At 46.1% G+C, this 22,108-nt stretch overlaps 1 protein-coding gene across 1 annotated transcript in view; it reads right to left on the bottom strand.

The window, feature by feature from the left end:
• Window positions 1-22,108, bottom strand: part of LOC126100910 (required for meiotic nuclear division protein 1 homolog) — an 88,927-nt gene that overhangs the window by 52,836 nt on the left and 13,983 nt on the right. Inside the window, exon 3 of the mRNA XM_049911576.1 lies at window positions 14,843-15,059. Coding sequence (XP_049767533.1) covers window positions 14,843-15,059 — 217 coding nt within the window. The remainder of the gene's footprint in view (window positions 1-14,842; window positions 15,060-22,108) is intronic.

Here is a 22,108-nt window from a genome sequence, read left to right as displayed (position 1 = left end):
ACCAAACACTTGGTGTAAATATAGGCAACCTGAATTTTCTGGCACCCTGCATGAATTTACACATAAACATTCTTTTACTTTGGCAGTAATGGAGGCAATCAAACCTATTTAAAGAGATAGGGCAAATCCTGATACACTAAATAAGTGTTTACATGGGAAGACCGAATGTGAAAGGGTCCTTCAATAATGTTGTGTGGTGCCGTGTGCCTAAAATTGTATTTGTTGGCCTTATGACTCTAAAGTTAGCAGTGTCTGGTGCTGTAATAACTTTTAATGGTGGGAACTATGACAGACTTAAGGTTCTGGAGAAGTTAGGGGTAAGATCTGGACAGAACACAGCTAAAGGACTGTGTGAACTGGATGAGCTTCATGTACGTGAAGCAGTGTTAGCTGCTCAGCAAATGACAAAAGAAGCAAGAAATAAAAAGGGGAGACAAGCACTGGGCTGTTGCAACACTGAAGAAGAGACAGACTATGGGCCAGGGCAATTCTAGAGCATAAAAGATGCAGAAATGTAAGTCTGTATAAGAATTTGTAATAAAGTTTTAAACCTCAATATCTCTGAACCACATTTTTTGCAATAAATGACCCAATCTCTAAAAAAGTACAGACGGTAGAGACATGAAATTTTCACAGCATGCAAAGTGTGAGATTCAACACATATGGAACTAGAATAATTAAAATATCCTGAGTGGTTTTGTTTTGATGTTCATTTATTTAGAAAATTATTTTAAGTAGGTGCCTTAAAATGTTTCCAAGATAATGGGTCACAAAATTCGATAATTTAACATTGGCGGCATAGGACATTCAATGTCCCCTCAAGGAACCTAAAAGAACCCTTATCATAGATATTGGTTGAAAAACACATTTCACATCATATTTCTGCAAAATATGAGAAATCCTGTTACAAATGCTTCCTACATAAGGCCAAAGGTGATAGAATTTGGAACCAGAGAGAGAGAGAGAGAGAGAGAGAGAGAGAGAGAGTTATATTTCTGTAATTGCACAACAAAACATGGTTCTAATTCCCTTGAACAACATTTTCTTGCTGCAGTTTTGCCTTGAAAATTACAAGATGTGCACCTGTCAAAATATCAGTGGTTGTCATCAACTTCACCTGGCTGCTGCATTCCTTGTTGTTTGAACACTGGATCCTCTGGGAGGAGCTCTGGTCTCACATGGTGAACATATTTTAGATTTCTTTCACTTCAGTGTTAGATTTTCCTTAAAATTTCTAGTATCCACCTAACAGTCCCAATAACTAACAGCCCAGCACCTTTCTGTGACTAACCAGGTATTGCAGAAAGAATCTCATTATCGATGACAATAGTTTTTACTGGTGTTCAGACTTCATACTGGCAACACTGATATGTAGTACGAATGCTAGAGCCCACATAACCATTGTTCTACATATCAAGGCTTTCTGAAAACACTGATGTTGCTACAATGCTGTTCACCTACATCATATAGAGTTTTCATTGAATCCTAATACTATCATTTCAAAAAACCAGTGATGGTACTTCTTAGACTGATTAATCAAGTGCTGAGCATCATGAAGTAAGCAAGGTGGGTCCTCCTCAAGATGTGTGATTGACATATGGTGGTGGTGGTTGTTGGGATGTTTAAGGGGGACTAAACAGCGAAGGTCATCAGTCCCCCATTCCAAAATCAGGCAAGCCGAAAATCTACGGAGCAGGTAAAAACCAAAGGGGGAGGAGACGTCCCCCCAGGCGCTAAAAGAACACAAATGGAGCAACAAACATTACAGACAAGAACAGGACAGAGGAACACCAGACAGAAAGAAACAGAAGAAAGGAAGACGGCCGGAGACTGGTTGACTGACCACGAGAACAAAAAAGAGTCAACCATCTCACGGCACACCAGAACAGCAACAGACACAAGGACAAAAGACACAGAAAGGGAAAGGTGCAGGACCTCCCTAAATCGAGCCATAAAACGAACTACCACGGATAAAATTTAAAACGTCATCAGCCATGGAGGCATCGTCGGATAAAACCAAAGCCAAAGTGCCCGGGAGATTAAAAGATTGCCGGAGTGTGCGCAGTCGAGGACACTCCAGCAAAATGTGGCCGACCGTCAGCCGGGACCCACACTGACACAGGGGGGGATCCCCCTGACGCAAGAGATGGCCATGAGTCAGGTACGTATGGCCGATGCGCAGCCGACACAGGACCACCGAGTCCCTGCGAGAAGCCCGCAGGGAGGAACGCCACACAGCGGTCGTCTCCTTGACAGCCCGCAGTTTATTCGGGGCTGTCATGCCACGCCACTCAGCAGCCCACATCCCAAGCACCTTACGGCGCAACACCAGCTGCTGGTCGCGAGCCGTAAGGCCGATCTCCAAAGCTGGGGCGTCTATCGCCCCTTTGGCCAGCCTGTCAACACGTTCGTTCCCCGGGATGCCAACGTGACCTGGCGTCCAAACAAAAACCACCGAACGACCAGAGTGGGTAATGGTGGAAACAGACTCCCGAATAGAGGACACCAGAGGAGAAGAGGGATAGCAGCGGTCGATGGCCTGGAGGCTGCTCAGGGAGTCACTGCAGATGACGACGGACGCACCTGAGCAGGAACGCATATGCTCAAGAGCGCGCAAGATGGCCACCAGCTCTGCAGTAAAAATATTGCAGCCAACCGGCAAGGAGCGTTGCTCAACATGGGCAGCGTGAGCAAAAGCGTAGGCAGTGCGACCATCAACCAGGGAACCATCAGTGTAGACAGGCTCACAGCCCGGAAATGATTCGAGGAGCGCAAGAAAACGGCGACGGAGGGCCACAGGCGGAACCGAGTCCTTAGGTCCCTGTGCCAAATCCAGACGGACGGACGGCCGGGACAAACACCAGGGAGGCGTAGGTGTACGGACCCGGAAGGGAGGCAGAAGAGGGAATGACCCCAGTTCGGACAGCAGGGACTGGACACGGACAGCGACGGAAAGCCCAGACCTAGGTCGCCGTTCGGGCAGATGGAGGACCATGGCAGGGAAAAGCAGGCGACGATTGGGATGGCCTGGCGAGCAATGTACGTGGACAGCATAGTCGGCGAGCAGACGATGGCGGCGAATCTGCAGCGGGGGAACCCCGGCCTCCACCAGTAGACTATCCACGGGGCTGGTGCGAAAAGTGCCAGTTGCAAGCCGAACCCCACAGTGGTGTATGGGGTCTAACAACTTCAACACTGAGGGGGACGCAGACCCATAGGCCAGGCTCCCATAATCAAGCCGGGACTGCACAAGGGCCCTGTACAACCGCAGCAGCGTGCAGCGATCTGCACCCCAAGACGTGTGGCTAAGGCAGCGGAGGGCGTTGAGGTGCCGCCAGCATTTTTGCTTCAGCTGAGTAACATGAGGAACCCATGTGAGTCGGGCATCAAACACGAGTCCCAAGAAGCGGCAAGTGTCCACCACTTCAAGCAGGTGGCCGTCGAGGTTAAGTTCAGGATGAGGGTGGACCGTCCGACGCCTGCAGAAGTGCATAACTCGAGTCTTGAGTGCAGAGAACTGAAAACCGTGAGTCAGAGCCCATGATGCTGCCTTGCGAATGGCGACTTGCAGCCTGCGTTCGGCGACTCCCGTAGTCGTGGAGCTAAATGAGATGCAGAAGTCGTCGGCATACAAAGAAGGAGACACCGACGACCCCACTGCTGCAGCCAGACCATTAATGGCCACTAAAAATAAGGAGACGCTCAACACCGAGCCCTGCGGGACCCCATTTTCCTGTATGTAAGAGGAACTAGAGGTGGCACCGACTTGCACCCGGAAAGAGCGGTGCAATAAAAAGCTTTGAAGAAAAGCCGGGAGCCGACCACGAAGACCCCACTCATGCAATGTGGCGAGGATGTGATGCCTCCATGTGGTGTCATACGCCTTCCGCAGATCGAAAAACACAGCAACGAGATGCTGACGTCGGGCAAAGGCCGTACGGACAGCAGATTCCAGCCGCACCAAATTGTCCACTGCAGACCGGCCCCGACGGAAGCCACCCTGGGATGGAGCGAGGAGACCGCGCGACTCAAGGACCCAACACAAACGCCGCCCCACCATACGTTCGAGCAATTTGCACAAAACGTTGGTGAGGGTAATGGGACGATAGCTGTCCACCGCCAGTGGGTCCGCACCGGGCTTCAAGATGGGGACAATAACACCCTCTCGCCATTGCGACGGGAACACGCCTTCGCTCCAAATGCGATTAAATATCGCGAGAATGTGTCTCTGGCAGTCCCTGGAGAGATGCTTCAGCATCTGTGCGTGGATGCAGTCTGGTCCTGGTGCTGTATCAGGGCAATCGGCGAGGGCAGCGAGGAATTCCCTCTCGCTGAAAGGAGCATTGTAAGTTTCAGAACGACGCGTGTGGAACGATAATGGCGTCTGCTCGGCCCGCTCCTTGAGAGAGCGAAAGGCGGGGGGATAAGTTGCAGTCGCAGAGCTCGTAGCGAAGTGCGCAGCAAGGTGTTCAGCAATGGCGGCAGCGTCCGTGCACACAGTGCCGTCCAAAGAGATCCCAGGGACACCCGTAGGGGTCTGGTGTCCATAAATCCGCTGTATCCGGGACCACACGAGCGAGGGGGAAACACGGGAGCCCAAGGAGGAAACATACCGCTCCCAGCACTCCTGCTTACGCCGTGCAATAAGACGACGGGCGAAGGCACGGAGCCTCTTAAAGGCGATGAGGGTCTCCAGAGACGGGTGCCGCCTATGACGCTGGAGAGCCCGCCTACGGTCGCGGATAGCCTCAGCAATCTCCGGCGACCACCAGGGGACAGCCTTCCTCAGAGGGAGGCCAGAAGAACGGGGGATGGAAGCCTCGGCCGCTGAAATGATGGACGTGGTTAAAACACGAACCACCTCGTCAATGTCACCCTGTGGGGGAGACTCAATGGTTGCAGCGGAAGTAAAAGCTGGCCAGTCAGCCCTGTGGAGAGCCCAGCGGGGCAAGCGCCCAGAAGAATGACACTGGGGCAGTGACAAATAGATGGGAAAATGGTCACTACCACACAGGTCAGGGTGCACTCTCCAGTGGAGGGATGGGACAAGGCCAGGGCTGCAAATAGAGAGATCGATGGCCGAGAACGAGCCATGGGCCACACTGAAATGTGTGGGAGCACCGGTGTTCAAGAGACTAAGGTCGAGCTGAGCCAACACATGCTCCACGGCCCGACCGCGGTCATCGGAGACAGTCCCACCCCATAGAGGGTTGTGGGTATTGAAATCGCCCAGCAGCAAAAAAGGTGGCGGCAGTTGGGCTATCAGAGCAGCCAGGACATGCTGCGCGACAGCACCATCCGGTGGAAGGTAAATACTGCAGACGGTAATAGCCTGTGGCGTCCACACCCGAACAGCGACAGCCTCTAAAGCTGTATGTAGAGGTACAAACTCGCTGTGAAGAGAGTTAAGGACATATATGCAGACGCCACCAGACACCCGTGCATAAGCTGCCCGGTTCTTAAAATAACCCCGATAGCCACGGAGGGCGGGGGTTCGCATTGCTGGAAACCAAGTTTCCTGCAGAACAATGCAAAGGAAAGGATGACGGCTGATAAGTTGGCGGAGCTCAGCTAGATGGTGGAAGAAACTGCTGCAGTTCCACTGGAGGATGGTATTAGCCATGGATGGGAAAGGCGTGAAGGGACTGGGGAGGCAGATTACGCCTCCGGGGCCCCTGCTGCTACTGAGTCACCACCTAGACAACAGCTATCTATTGCATCCGAGGGACTGGCGAGATCCATGTCCTCAGTGGACGCCAGAATCTCCAACTCATCCTCAGACGCAGAGCTTGTAGGAAGCGGTGGAATGGGTGCCACCGCAATGTCGGTAGCCTTGGGGAGTTTCTTCTCCTTCTGCTTCTCGCACTGCGCCTTGGGTGGGTCAGGCTGGGAGGGCGTCACTGGGTCAGTCTCAGGGACAGACGATGACCGTGTGTCCCGACGACCAGGGACTGGCGGTTGTTTGAGCCACTTGTGGCTGTCGGCTTTGGAACCGGTCGGAACGTGCGAATGGAGGTCTCCAAGGGACCCCTTCCTTACGAGAGTAGCCGAAGAAGTCTTACGCTTCTCCGGCTGGGAAGGGGGGACTGATGTCCCCGATGGTTGGGGGGGTGTTGCTCCTGAAGTAGATGGAGCAGGAGCAACAGGAGGTTTAGTGCCCCCCACCATCAAGGGGGCAGGTGTGGGACTTCGACTCTGAGAGCTGACTGGAGTGGATGGAATTGTAGAAGGACTGACAGTTGCGGCATAAGAAGCTGTCATGCGCACTGGATGAAGCCGATCATATTTCCTCTTCGCCTCAGTATACGTCAGGCGGTCGAGAGTCTTTATTTCCATGATCTTCCGCTCCTTCTGCAGAATCGGACAGTCTGGCGAGCAAGGCGGATGGTGCGCACCACAGTTCACACAGATTGGAGGCGGCGCACAGGGATGATCAGGATGGGAAGGTCGACCGCAATCGCGACAGACGAGGTCGGAAGCACAGCGTGAAGACATGTGGCCGAACTTCCAACACTTGAAGCATCGCATCGGGGGAGGGATATACGGCTTGACATCACAACGGTACACCATCACCTTGACCTTCTCAGGTAACGTATCACCCTCGAAGGCCAAGATGAAGGCACCGGTGGCAACTTGACGATCCCTCGGACCCCAGTGGACGCGCCGGACGAAATGGACACCTCGGCGCTCCAGGTTGGCGCGCAGCTCGTCATCGGACTGTAAAAGGAGATCGCGGTGAAAAATAATTCCCTGGACCATATTAAAGCTGTTATGTGGGGTGATAGTAACAGACACATCCCCCAACTTCGTACAAGCCAGCAAGGCTCGTGACTGGGCAGAGGATGCCGTTTTTATCAACACCGATCCAGACCGCATCTTGGACAAGCCCTCCACCTCCCCGAACTTGTCCTCTAAATGTTCGACAAAGAACTGAGGCTTCACAGACACAAACGAGTCCCCGTCAGCTCTGGTACAGACGAGATACCGGGGCGAGTATCTTTCGCTCTCATTCACAGCCTTTCGTTCCTCCCATGGTGTGGCCAGGGAGGGGAACGATTTGGGGTCATACACATTAGCCTGAAAGTGAGCTTTGGAACGCTTAGAGACTGCTGACGACTGGCCGCCAGCGAGAGATGATGTACCACGCTTCATTGCGGGTCATCCGCCCTGATGCCACCTACTCCGACCAAGGGCCCTCCCCACGGGCGCCACCCAGCCACAGCAAAGGCCACCTGGCAGGATGGCCATTGCCGGGAGTCCCGATGCCCCAGGGCGATGGGCATCTACTCCTTGGCATACGTGGGGAGTTAACGGCGCAGGCATCAGTAGAGCGATCCCTGTGTTGTCAGGGGGCTACAACCAAGAGGGTACATGGCGGCCCCACCACAACGGACTGGCTACCGTGCTGGATCTTAGGTGCAAAAATGGCCAAGGTCGTCGTCGCAGTTAAAAGAAACACTGCAGAGTGCAGCGTGGTAATCGCCCAAGAGATCGAAAACGAGCGGGACACCATTGCAACGACGAGAAAGACGGCTAAAGGTCTAATTGCACGACAGATACAATGCACCATGTAAGGCGCCCTTCCCCAAGTGGCTCGCTCTTCGGAATAATTTAGAAAGATGGAGGTCAAACCCGAGAGGGGACCATCACATAAGGCCGAAACATTTGAGACTCCTTTTAGTCGCCTCTTACGACAGGCAGGAATACCGCGGGCCTATTCTAACCCCCGAACCCGCAGGGGGAAGATTGACATATACGAGGGTTATCCAGGAAGTAACAGACGTATTGGTCTATAGTGTTGGTGACTGGTACTACAGCTGCTATAACATTCCTACACTCAGTACACTTCCAGCAGTGGCAACATGTGGTCTGTGTGTCTGCTACTTTGCTTTCGGTGACCTGTTAAAATGTGTACTACAATAGAAAATCCCACCACTTGTGAGGTGTGTTCTGTGATTAGTTTTCTGTTGGCAAGAAACTACAAACCAATTGAAATTTGTCACAACCTTTGTGATGTGTATGGAAAAGGAATAAGGATTAAAAGCAGAATGTAGCATTGATGCATTGATGTTAAAAATGACAGTAACAATATTGTCGCAGAAGAATCGGAGTAGCACCGTAGTGTAGTGGCTATGATAATAAACTATTGGGTCATGAGTTCAAAACTCACCTGGACTGTAAAATTTTAATTTCTACATTCGGTTCAAGTACATTCTAGAAGTATCCACAAATGTCAAGAGTCACTGTACTGGAATGTTCTGAAGCTGTACATATACTGTATGTCTTCTGGCCGGAGGCAGTTCACTCCGCTCTCTTGTATGTGCGAGTGCTGAATAAACGTTTGTTAAGTGAAGTTAGGGTTCGTCACTCATCTAATTACACCTTCTTCTACGTGACATTATTCTGGTGGACGCACCAGGTATTGGAACTTGTGATAGCGCACATTATCAATGACACAGTGGCTCCCATCAGGCCACGACAAAGCCAACGTTTACGTGGAGAGAAACCCGAGTTTGAGCCATATTCAACAGATCGCAATCTATCGGAGACAGAAGAAAAAGAGGATGTTACGATGACAGCAACTACATGCCACCGCATGGGACATCCTTCCGGGTTCTTTGGTGATGATGGCCAAGATCTCATCAGGTGGCTGAAGGCATATGAGCGCATATCCAAATTTAACAAATGGGATGATGCCGTGTGTTTGGCTAAAGTATTTTTCTACTTGAAGGGCGCTGCCAAGCAATGGTATGAGAACAACGAGGAGAAGTTCACAAGCTGGGAAGTATTCCAGGTGGAACTGCGCAAGTATTTCGGTGACACACAACGAGAGAAGTGCAAGGCTGAAGATAAACTAAAGTGCAGGGCACACTGTCCAGGAGAAACTACAGCATCCTACATTCAAGACGTCTTGAAACTGCGTAAAATAGTGTATCCTAGAATGAAGGAGGAAGGTAAGGTTGCACATCTCATGAAGGATGTTGATGAGGACATGTATCAAGCCCTTCTCCTGAAGGAGGTTTCGACAGCAAACGACTTCATAAATTGGTGCCAGTATATGAGAAAATTCATCAAAAAAGAATTATACGCAAGAAGTTTGAACAGCTTCCAAATGTCATATCAATGTCTGTGATGGAGAAAGCAAGTGATTTCACAAGTGTTCATCAGATAGCGAGACAGGAAGTTCAGAAGGCACTTGGATTGGTCTACAAGCAAAAAACTGAGACACCTCAAGAGGTGAAACAGTGAAAAATTCGAGACCCAGGTGGAGTTACGTTCCTAAAATGCTGCATGAGGAACCTGTTTGGGCACCAAAGAAGGCTGACGTCTGGAGGACCCAGGATAACCAACCAGTATGTTTCCACTGCGGATGACCGGGACATGTGGTGCGCTATTGTCGATAAAGGCGGCGGATATTTGATGATGCTTGCGCCAGAAGACAGCAGACTGATCTTAGCTGATGCCAACTCTGGAACAACGAAGACGAACAGGAAAATATGGGTGCAGGATGACGTAGGTCACCATCGCCACAAGCTAACCGCTGGAGAGGACGCGCCCCAACATGCCAATCAAGGTCTCCATCGCCGTTTAGAAGCTCCAGCCGTTGAAGAGAAAAATCCTCCGCCGTCGATCACTACAGAAATGATAGGAAACGACGTCAATATCCTCATGGATGGCCGACCAGCCGAAGCTCTTGTGAACTCTAGAGCATCATATTCAGTCATTTTGGAGAAGTACCATTGTCAGTTGCAGAAAACTGTATTTGTCGACAACACAACATCTCTGCTGAAGGTGGCTAATGGAAAATATGTAAAACCTACAGGAAGATGTGTCATTCCTGTGGGTATAAGTGGCCATACACAACCCTTAGAATTCATTGTCTTACAAGAGGGTAGTCATGACGTCATTCTCGTATGGGACTTTTTGAAAGCTTCTCAGGCAATTATAGATTGTGGTCACTCAAAGATTATGCTAGACGAGATGAGATACTGTGGACAGAAAGATGCGCATCCGAGTGTGTGGAGACTGTGTGTGCTGGATGAAGTGATCATTCCTGCAGTCAGCACTAAAAAGGTAACTGTCACATGTCATGCCATGCATCAACCCATGGATCTTGTAGAGGAATGTAAGAGAAGCATACCACTGAAGAATAACTTGGTCGTCCCAACCTCTGTAGTCTCGTTTAAGAATGGATTTAGTGAATTGTGGATAGTTAACTGTTGCTGAGAACCGCAGACCCTTCCAAGATGCATGTGCGTAGCAAATGCTGAGCCGTTAATTGAAAAACAGCTGAGCATCATAGAAACCTCCCATGCCGAGTCCATGGGCGAAATTAGCGCTACCCCTATGAGACGAGATCTTCTAGCTCAACTATCACCAGATCTCACTAAGGAACAACAGAAGAAACTACCTGCTACTCTTCAAGAGTTCTCTGAATGCTTCAATCCACAGGTGAATAGCAAATTAGACAAATCGATAGTGAAGCACCGGATTAGCACTGGAGACCATCAACCAATAAGCCAGAGAGCATACCATGTGTCAGCAATGGAACACCGAATAATTCGCGACGAGGTGGAGAAAATGATGAAGAATGACATCATTCAGCCTTTGCCAGAGCCCATGGTCATCACCAGTGGTCCTCGTCAGGAAGAAGGATGGCAGTTGGCACTTTTGTGTTGATTACAGGAAGCTTAATAAGATAACTAAAAAGGATGTTTACCCTCTTTCACGAACTGATGATACACTAGATTGTCTGAAGGGGGCTAAGTTTTTCTCAACCATGGACATGTACTCGGAATACTGGCTAATCGAAGTAGATGAGGTTGATTGTGAGAAAACTGCACCTGAAGGCCTGTATGAGTTTAAGGTAAATCCGTTTGGTTTGTGTAACGCACCAGCAACTTTTGCACAGATGATGGATAATCTTCTAAGGCACCTGAAGTGGACGATGTGTCTTTGTTATTTAGATGGCTTTATAGTGTTCTCAGAGACATTTGATAAACACATAAAAAGACTGAGGGCCGTTCTTAAGTGTCTCCAACAAGGCGGACTGAAACTTAATTCAAGAAAGTGTCTCTTTGGAGCAAATGAAATCAGAATACTTGGACACCTTGTGTCAAACGAAGGTGTGCGGCCAGACCCAGAAAAGATGAGATCTATAACATAATTTCCTATTCCTAAAAGTATTTGAGATGTGAGAAGCTTCCTCGGATTATGTTCTTATTACTGTCGTTTTATCAAAGACTTTTGTATCAAAGCCAGGCCACTCCAAGAGTTGTTGAAATCTGATGCCAAATTTATCTGGGGTGGTGCTCAACAAGATTCTTTCAATGTGCTGCAAAAAGCTCTGACAACTGACTCTGTACTTGGTCTGTATGATGTGTGAGCATCTACAGAACTACACACAGATACCAGCGGGTATGGGATTGGTGCTGCTCTGGTGAAAATTTCAGATGGAAAAGAGAACGTTATAGCCTATGCTTCTAGGACACTTACAAAAGCCGAGAGAAACTACTCAACTACAGAAAGAGAATGTCTTGCTGTGGTCTGGACCATGTGCAAGTTTTGACAGTATCTCTATGGAAGGTCATTCACAGTTGTTACAGACCATCATTCACTTTGTTGGTTGACAGGTCTTAATGATCCAACAGGACGATTTGCCAGGTGGGCACTACATCTTCAAGAGTATGACATTACCATAGTTTACAAAAGTGGAAGAAAACGCCAAGATGCTGAATGTCTCTCAAGAAACACTGTGCAAGACCATCAAGACTTTGATGAAGACAGTGACTGTCTCGCTGTACTCCAGGATCTCTCTGCTGAGCAGAAGGATGCCAAGCTATCTCAAATTATGCTTGCCTTAAATCGGTCAGAGGATGTGAAAGGACAATTTAAGGTAGTTAATGGATTACTTAGCAACAAAAACTTTGATCCATTTGGAAAGAGGTGGCTACATGTGATTCCCGAACACATGCACTTAGATGTTCTACATTAATTCCATGACACACCTGAGGCCGGACATTTAGGATTTATTAAGACATACGATAGAATCCACAAGAGAATTTTTCTGGCCAGGTTTATTTAGGAGTGTCCATCACTATGTGTCAAACTGTCGAGAGTGCCAGAGGAGAAAGGCAGTTCCTCAGAAACCACCTGGCTGACTCATATCAATTCCACTAGCCAAAACGTCTTTCCAGCGTGTTGGGGTTGACCTCCTCGGACGATTTCCAACGTCTGCTAGTGGCAATAGATGGATTATTATCTGACACCTTATGCCATTACAAAAGCCATGAAGACAGCTGAAGCATTCGAGGCAGCCAAATTCATTGTGGAAGACATTGTATTAAAACACGGTGCCCCAAGGTCATTAATTACAGATCGAGCGAAAGTTTTTCAATTGAACCTTGTGACAGAGATAAACCATCGGTGCAACATTACTCATCACATGACGACTGCCTGCTATCCACAAACTAACAGGCTTACTGAATGCCTTAATAAGACCTTGGCTGACATGCTATCAATGTTCGTCAATGTTGAGCAGAGCAACAGTGATGAGGTGCTACCTTTCGTGACGTTTGCCTACAACAGTGCCAAACAAGACACCACAGGATTTATGCCATTTTTCCTGGCGCATGGGTGTGAAGTGAATACGACAATGGACACTGTGTTTCTGTTACATCCTGATGATGTGGATGACGACTAAATCAGCCAAGTGTTAACCAGAGCTGAGGAAGCTCAGCAGTTAGCTCGACTCTGCACGCTGCAGGCTCAAGAAAACAATCGCTGAAGGTATGACGCGAGCCACTGCCCTGTTGTCTACCAGCCTGGTGACCTTGTCTGGATCTTCACTCCTGTTCGGAAGGTTGGTCTCTCTGAGAAGCTCCTCATGCACTACTTTGGACCTTATAAAGTTGTAAGATAGTTGTCTGATGTTACTTATGAAGTTGAAGATTTCAAACCCGACACAAAACGACAAAAGGTCAGAGATACGGTCCACATCCTTCGAATGAAGCCCTATAAGGATCCTACAACCCAGGGAAAATTTGAAGCTCCAGCGACAGGCAACAAGCAGAAAGGTGATGAAGAGTGTAGCGGCAAAAGAAGTTCTAAGAAAATCACCGCCAGGGCGAGAATCATTCACCAGGAGTCGGAGTATGCAGGACCAATGACTCGTTTCCAGACTAGGAGGATGTAACACTGAGACACTGTTCTCTTAAGGAGGGAGCAATGTAGCAGAATAATCCGAGTAACATCATGGTGTAGTGGCTATGATGATAAACTGTTGCATGAAGGGTCGTGAGTTCAAAACTCACCTGGACTGTACAATTTTAATTTCTATATTTGCTTCGAGTACATTCTAGAAGTATCCACAATGTCAAGAATCATTGTACTGGAATGTTCTGTAGCTGTATATATATTGTATGTGATGTGGCTGGAGGCAGTTCGCTCCGCGTACTTATATGTGCAAGTGCTGAATAAACCTCCATTAAGTGAAATAAGTGTTAGTTATTCATCTAATTACACCTCCTTCTACGTGACAATATTAACAATGAGGACCTCAATGGTAGACGTAACCTTGTAACTGATGAACTGGTGATGAAAATAAACGGCAAAAATCATGAACATCGTCGTTTCACAATTATGTAACTTTCAAAACATTTTCCCCAAATTTTGTAGAATTTGATACATGAAACTGTGGTGGAGAAGTTGGGTTACCACAATTTTCTGTTAGGTGGATTTCCAAAATCATAAAAAAAGCAGACTGACAGCAGTACTGACCTTCCTCGAAGATTACAAGAAACATGGTAACAAAGTTATTGATTGTATCGTACCTGGGAATGAGACTTGGGTGTAGCATATCAATTGTGAAACAAAAAGATAGTCAATGAACTCGGGACACACAAATTCTCCCAAGACACCAAGTGTTTGCAAACCCGCCAGCAAGAAAGATCATGGCTGCTGCGTTTTGGGACTTGGTGACTCTAAGTGAGTGATTCTTGTTGATTTCTTTGAGCATGGCACAACAGCTAAATTAGAGAACTATTGTCAAACACTGACAAAGCTAAGATGGGTGATGCAAAACAAGCATCTGGGAACACTTAGTGCAAGTTTGTTTTTTTCACGACAATACACTACCCCACAAGGCCAATTGTACTCAAGAGCTCCTACGGGGTTTTGGGTGAGAGGTGTTTTCTCATCCACCTTACAATCTGGATTTGGTGCCAGTGATGCTTTGATACTGATGGCCAATTGTATGCTGGTATAAACCAGTGGTTGCAATCACAGGTGGCAGATATCTACAGAGACAGTACTGAGAAACTTGTGCCATGGTATGATAAGTGCCTCAATTTGAATTGTGATTATGTAGAAAAATAGTTTAAGTGAACCTTTAAAATCTATATAATAAAATTTGATTTTTCCATATTATTTTTTTATTTTAAAACATCTGTTACTTTCTGGAAAGCCCTTGTACATGGTAGAAATTATTGTTACTTAAGGCAGAATATCATATGTCTTTCGAAGGGGTGATGCCTTAGTTCATCCCGTTTTTATATTTAGTAGTTACATATCAATTTTCAATTACATAATTAAACATATCATTGCAGTAATGATAAACGTGTAGGTAATTTAAAATATTTACTTTCTCTTCAATTACTCTAATGAAGGTGACATCAGTTTTTGTCACCTGCATCCCCATCTCTATATTACTTGCTACACATGTGTAAAATACAAAATTAGGTGTTTACGTGATACTGCATGTACGACAATGGAGACACCAGGCCTAGAGCAACATTCCTATTATTCTTGCAACTATAATTTAGTATTATGACAGACTACATACCCTACGTCAATGTAAGTGTATTCCATCAGTTCACTTTCCTGATTAACTAATCTTTCATCATAACTGTTCTCTTCATATGGCTTCACAAATGACAAAACATTTGTGCACTCTAATTCTGAAACATTCCAGAATACAGTTGTGCCTTCACGAAAGAAAAATATATCTCTCGGTTCGCTGCCAACTGTGTATCGAGCAGTAACTTGGAGTACATCAGGCTCTGTAACAACATGAATATTAATGATTACAGATGAATTCTACTTTTCTTTTCATTTTACAGTTTCTCTAAGTGATCTGTAGCATGTAAAAGTAAGAATATGAGTAAATAATTTAAACATGGGGTTTTTAGCAAACACAATTTATGGAACATAGTACTGTCTGGAGCCAAAGTAAGATACAATGAAGTACAGGTTGCACATAGCACTGAACAAATTGAATGGAAAAAAGTAATACAGGTTACTAAATAGGCCAAGCACTGATTGGCAATCACTTGAATAACACTGATTCCATGGTGCCTCACCAGAGCACGGAAGGGGGCCAACCCAGGTGGCTTCTTTAAGCAGGCCTGTGAACTGTACAGATGCATGGTCTCTGAAATTGCGCACGTCACGAGTGAAGGTACATCATTCCTCCCTTCTAGGGGGTGGGAAAACTACATACATACACATATAAAAACATCAGGCACAGAAAAATGCAGGGTACCAAAAAATTGAGGGTACTGAGAAAAAGCACTGGTATTGTCAGAAAAAAAAAGTAAAATCATTGATCTCACAAGGCACTGAGACTACTAGTCACCGAAAACACCAAAGACAGTGCTGATATCCATTTCACCACCTGACAATGGCGGCTACTGCAGCATGTGGTGAGCAGGCACCCTCTGATTCATGAAAGACCATAGGGCAGGGCTGGGTACAGCGTCTTGATAGCAATATCCTTGTCGTGGTCAGCAAGCAGTGCTGCACGTGTCAGTGGGGGCGTCGGAGATGGCGGCCACAGAGAACCCACGAAAGGAGGTGGCAGCAGCTGCAGCTTCAAGTGAAGTGGAGCCTGCATTAGAGACTGCAGTCAAGAACTGGGGACACAAGCAGAGACCACAGAGAGCAAGCCACCAGGCAGCGAACCACACTGTGGCGTGAACCAGACCACTGGTGACACAGGAACAGGCACTGGTGGTGGTGGGGGAGGCAGTGGGTCCTCCGGAACAGACCCCACTGTACGTGACTGCAGCTGGCAGCTGTTCAAAGTGACGAGACATCCACCCATCAGGAGTGCAGAATACATACAGGCACCTGCCCCCACAATCTTGATGACGGCAGGAACCCAGTTTGGACGGCGGCCGAAATCACGAGCCCAGACAGGTGCAGCCAGTTGGAACCGTCACTGAGCTGGCAATGCCGGAGTCGGATCCAGCAGGTGAAGGAGGGTTGTTTGGGTAAGGAGACCAGACAGCGAGGTCATCAATCTCATTGGATTAGGGAAGGATGGGGAAGGAAGTCGGCCCTGCCCATTCAAAGGAACCATCCCGGCATCTGCCTAGAGCGATTTAGTGAAATCACGGAAAACCTAAATCAGGATGGCCGGACGCGGGATTGAACCGTCGTCCTCCCGAATGCGAGTCCAGTGTCTAACCAGCAGGTGAAGGAGAGTCAGTGGTTGGCATACATGTTGCAGTTCTGCCAGACTCCTGTCGTCCACCAGAGTGAAATGGTATGAACTCAAAAAATGGTCTAAACCAATTTCAGAGCACCTTTTGGATACATACTTATGCATCTGAGTTTTAAATGTCTGAACCAAACTTTTGGCTTCACCATTAGATTGAGGAAGAAATGGTGGAACTGTGAGATGGTGAACACCACTAGCCTGATTGAAAGATGTAAATTCTTGAGAAACAAACTGGGGGTCGTTATTGATAACCACGGTATATGGAATTCCCTCAACTGCAAAATTCTTAGACAGGGCTGAAACAGTGGCCACAGCAGATGTGGACAGACAACACACCATGTCGGCAAACTAGGAAAAGGCATCCACTACAATGAGCCAAAACTGATTTAGGAAGGACCTTGCAAAATCGACTCGTAGATGCTCCCATGGGTGCTGTAGCACCAGCCAGGGAGAAAGATGCACACAGAGCTGCCTGTTGGTAACACAATGAGTGCAAGTGGCAATAAGCCACTCAATCTGCCCATCTATGCCTGGCTGATACACATGCCGGCAGGCCAAAGCTTTGATGTGAGAGGTCCCCCAATGACCAACATGCAGAAGCCACAGCACATTGTGGCATAAGCAAGGAGGAATCATAGCTCAGGGAGCAGCGTCCTCCGCAGCTAACAAAAGAAAACTGTCAAACACAGAAAGGTGGTGCTGGAGGAAGAAGTAATTATGCATGGGATCTGAGGCACGGCCCATGGGGTTTTATGGCCATCCGTGCTGCACAAAAGAGAGGACCCAACTAAGTACAGGATCCGTAGCAATGGGCAATGATATCCAGGCACTAGTGATGGGAAAAAAAATCAACTGTGTTCTGGTTCTCAATATCTAAACAGAAACAAAGACTGATCGATCACCAGGTCTGGCCCGATCAGAAGGTGATATTGGGCTAGCAAAGGATATGATAATGGGAGAGGAAGAGAGTCCACTGCTGCAAACAACGGGCTGCCTTGTCCACCACAGAAGTCGAAGGATTGAAAAGAGCAACCAACAGCTGTGATTCATGATTAAATGGAACTTAGAACCACACAATAAGAAGTGATATTTCTTGAGAGTGAACACATTCGCTAAAGCCTCCTTTTCAATTTGAGACTGCTGCTGCTGAGTGGGAGTTAAGTCTTAGAAGCGTAAGCAATGGGTTGTTCAGAGCCATCCACATATTTGTGCACCAGTACCACACCAAGACTGTGTTGAGAGGCATCTGTAGCCAACATGAGATGTTGACCTAGCTGAAAAGTGGCCAGACATGGGGCAGATTGAAGCTTCGATTTAAGCAAAGCAAACCCTCGGTCACAAGCTGGGGACCAGAAAAAAAGCCGCATTTTTATGCAAAAGTGCATGCAGGGGCTGAGCAACTGTGGATTCGTCTGGTAAAAACTTATAGTAGTACGCAAATTTACCTAGAAACACCTGCAGTTTCTTAATGGAGGTCGGCCGTGGACAAGCCGCAACTGCGTCAACATTGTGACGCAACGGCTTGACCCCTGTGAGAAAAACCCCAAAACTCAGGTACTCAATCAACAGCTGAAAAAACTGAGATTTGGCAAGATTGCACTTGAGACATGCAGAGTGCAAAACAGAAAACAATGATCAGAGATTGCTAAGGTACTATTCATCGAAAAAACCTGAAACAATGATATCATCAAGCCAATTGATGCAGCGGGGCACAGAGGCTGCCAGCTGTGTAAAAAATGCCGAAAAATTATGGACACGCTAGTGATGCCAAAAGGCAAGCATTAATATCGGTATAAGCCGAAAGGTGTATTGACAACAAGAAGACACCTACTAGCCTCATCCAAGGGGAGCTGGAGGTACTCTCCCAACAAGTCAATCTTGCAAAAATAGTGGCTGCCTGATAATTCTGCAAGCAACTCATCAGGGCAGGGCAAGGGGTCTATCACACACTGTGCAGTAATTGTGACACTGAAGTCACCGCAGACGCGAAGCTTACGCATTGGCTTCTTAATGATGACCAGTGGCGTAGCCCATTCACTGGAAAAAATAGGCCAAATGACATTGAGTGACTTTAAATGGTCTAATGTGGCCTTCACATAGTCATGCAATGTGACAGGCACCAGGTGTGTCTGGAAAAAAAGAAAATGAGAGCCGTTGGACACTTTCATAGTAATGTGGGTATGAAAACCAGTAGCACAACCAAGCCCAGGGGAAAACAGCTACAAAAATTCAGAGCAGAAGGACTCCAGTTGCTGATATGTAACATGATTTGACATTAAATTTACTTCATCTGCAATGGAGAAACTGAAAGTGTTAAATGCATCTAACCCGAACAGGTTTGAGGTATGGGAATGATACATACCAAGGAAGGTTGGAGGGCAAAAAATACAGGAGCAAAGAACTGACCTAGGATTGGAATCTGCTTTTTACTGTAGCTAACCAACTTCCATGAAACCTGTGTGAGGGGAGGTGAAGCCCAAGTCACTGGAGCTTGTAACAGGACACCCTCCTCTAACATAGCCTGTATTTTTTTTATTTATTTTTTATTTTTTATAGAAATAACCGATCCATGTTTACTATTGATTCTTGTGGAGGTGAGCATTATATCAGCTGTTTAACTGAATGAACTTCATAAGATTTTGTATACAATGTTTTGGGCTAAAATATATATATATATATAAAGAAATTAATTTGTTAGTACTCTGTACGTACAGTTAAAATTACTCTTCTTTTAGAAATATTTGAAAATATGAAATATCTGGCATACTTAAAATTCATATTATTAACTGCACAATCAAATGCTAATTATTAAATTTATTTCTGGATTCATTTACAAAATAATGTTATATCTTGGCAATGATTCTTCTTTTGTCAAGAAAGTTTGTAAACTCTTTTGTTTTGTGAACTCTTTGGAATATTGTGAGTACCACAGAATTTAAGGGAGTAGTGGGAATGCCTCTGATGGAAGCAGACATAATCGTGTTAACACCAATGTGAATTTGTGATCTGAAGTGGAAACTGTAAAGTTGGTATTATATTGAAAAATGTGACAAAAAATAAAATTAAGGTTAAAACAGGCAAATCTTCAAACATTGTTTAGATCAAGAGGAACCTATAAAATCAAAATTTCAGGCTCAAGAATGTACCCCTAGATGAGAGAACTGCAGCAAACAACATGAGAAAATGAAGATAAGTAAAAAGTTTTTCTCTTTTATACCTTACAGTTCTCAAAGCTTTTGAAACTTTTGAAGAGACAGAAAAAGTTAATGTTGATGTGTGGGAGGGTAAGAGTACAAGCTCTTGTGTCCATTTGTATTTTCAACAGTTTACGAAACACATGTAAGTCAATAAGGAATTTGTTTGGGGAGATGGGCATAGTAGAGATAGACTTTATGTCCACTGGTACTACTGTGTCTGCCACGTTTGAAGAGGAGTTACATACATCTGTAATGTTGCCTTTCTTTTGACACTTGTTGCAAAGGGCCCAACGCTTAGAGCACGCAGCATGCTTGTGCTGGAGGAAGCAGTAAAGGCAAGATGGAAAGGCGCACGTGGTCAGTGTTGTGACACAGCCTGTTGCTGCTGTGAGTAGCTGACACTGTCCCACAAGATGCTGAGTCAGAGGTTGCTACAATGGCTTTCCCGTCATCCTGAACACTTGCAACATTCCTGACAGGGGTTGACTGAGCAACTCCCAATGCCTCCCAGCATGCAGCAATCTGGTTGCCTGCACCTTGTGACACTTGAAAGGACTGTGCCATATTGAGCACATCTGTAAGTGTCGGATTCTCGCAATGAAGTGCTTTTTTGTGGACTTCCCTATCCGGGACCAAATAAATAACAGCATCACAGACCATGGGATCAATGTAGGATTTGAGATGGGTACTAGTGACAAATTTATGAGGACAGATCAACTCATGTAATTCTGCACCCCAGGCTTTATAATATCAATGGTAAAATTCTACAAGCGTTGCAATGACGTTTGTTCTGTCACAATAACAGGTTGAGAGAACCTTGCATATTTCATCGAAAGCTGGCTAGATATTGCAAAGGCACAGGCTGCCACAACAACTGATGCAGGCATGGTGAAAGTCAGGAAACAAATAAATCTTACACAGGTTTGTATTGCCCACATGAAAAACCTGAAAATGTTGGCGTAACTGTGTCTCACTGGAGTTCCAATATAGCAATTTTCAGCTGATTCATCACATGCTGGAAAGGGCGACATTTGCACTGATGGAAGAGTAACCTCCCATAAACACGCAGATGCCACATGACAAAGCGGTGGTGAGAGCCTGCTGTTGTTACGCGAAAGCTTCTGCTGAGCAATGATACATTGGAGTATGAATTCCAGCAAGATGCTTGGTGGTTGATTTAGAACTGACACCAACAGGCAGAGAAAATGTTACTCTAACTCGTTGCCAAGTTTGGTATGGCAAGAACAAACATGATTTTTGGAACATAGTGCTTTATAGAGTCAATGTAAGATACAATGAAGTACAGATTGTGTATAGCACTGAACACACTGAATGGGCTGAGTACTTGTTTACAATTACTTAAATAATACTGTTCCTTTGGCGGCTCACCAGAGCATGCCATGAGTCCGACTGAGGCAGCCTCCATAATCGGGCCAGTGAGCTGTATGGACATGCAATCTCTGTAATCACATGCATCATGAGTGAAGGAACATCAATACGATATTATTAAATTAATAATGAAAAGTGGAATGCCTGTAATCAGAAACAAAGCACCAAACGTTTGTCGAGGTACATAAAAGTACAATGACGAAGCATAATGAGGTAAGCAAATGGACTCTCAATAGCTCAGTAGTAGAGCAACAAGAATATAAGAATTAAAGTTTTATGTCTCAGCATTATAACAATTGTCAGATATAAGACACTACTTAGAATTGGGTAGATAGGAATAAGTTGTGCACTTCATGGTGGAAACAACCCAGTTTTCACCTGAGATGAATCAGTGAAATCAGAGATTCTTGTTCCACTGAACAAGAATCTACTATCCTATTCATAGATCCAGAATCTCCAATGCTAAGCAGGGGGTATAAAAAATATTGTTAGCACAGTGCAAAGCTACTATAGCAGACACATGCATAGAAACCACAAGTTCAAAATATGGGTGAGAGAAAACTGCCAGTTAAAGCCAATATCGGTATTTTAATTCAGAATAACTGGTTGTTGTTGTGGTCTTCAGTCCAGAGACTGGTTTGATGCATCTCTCCATGCCACTTTATCCTGTGCAAGCCTTCATCATCTCCAAGTAACTACTGCAACCCACATCTTTCTGAATCTCCTTATTGTATTCATCCTTAGGTCTCCCTATATGATTTTTACTCTACACACTTCCCTCCACTACTAAATTAGTGATCCCTTGATGCCTCAGAATGTGACCTACCAACCAATCCCATCTTCTAGTTAAGTTGTGCCACAAATTCCTCTTATCCCCAATCCTTTTCAGTACCTCTCCATTAGTTACGAGATCTATCCATCTAATCTTCAGCATTCTTCTAAGCACCACATTTCAAAAGATTCTATTCTCTTCTTATCTAAACCATTCAGTGTCCATGTTTCACTTCCATACATGGCTACA

The sequence above is a fragment of the Schistocerca cancellata genome, chromosome 9 (assembly GCF_023864275.1).
Source record: "Schistocerca cancellata isolate TAMUIC-IGC-003103 chromosome 9, iqSchCanc2.1, whole genome shotgun sequence".
In the NCBI taxonomy this organism is placed as follows: domain Eukaryota; kingdom Metazoa; phylum Arthropoda; class Insecta; order Orthoptera; family Acrididae; genus Schistocerca; species Schistocerca cancellata.
The sequence above is the reverse complement of the archived record's forward strand: the minus strand, read 5'-3'. Positions and strand labels throughout refer to the sequence as shown.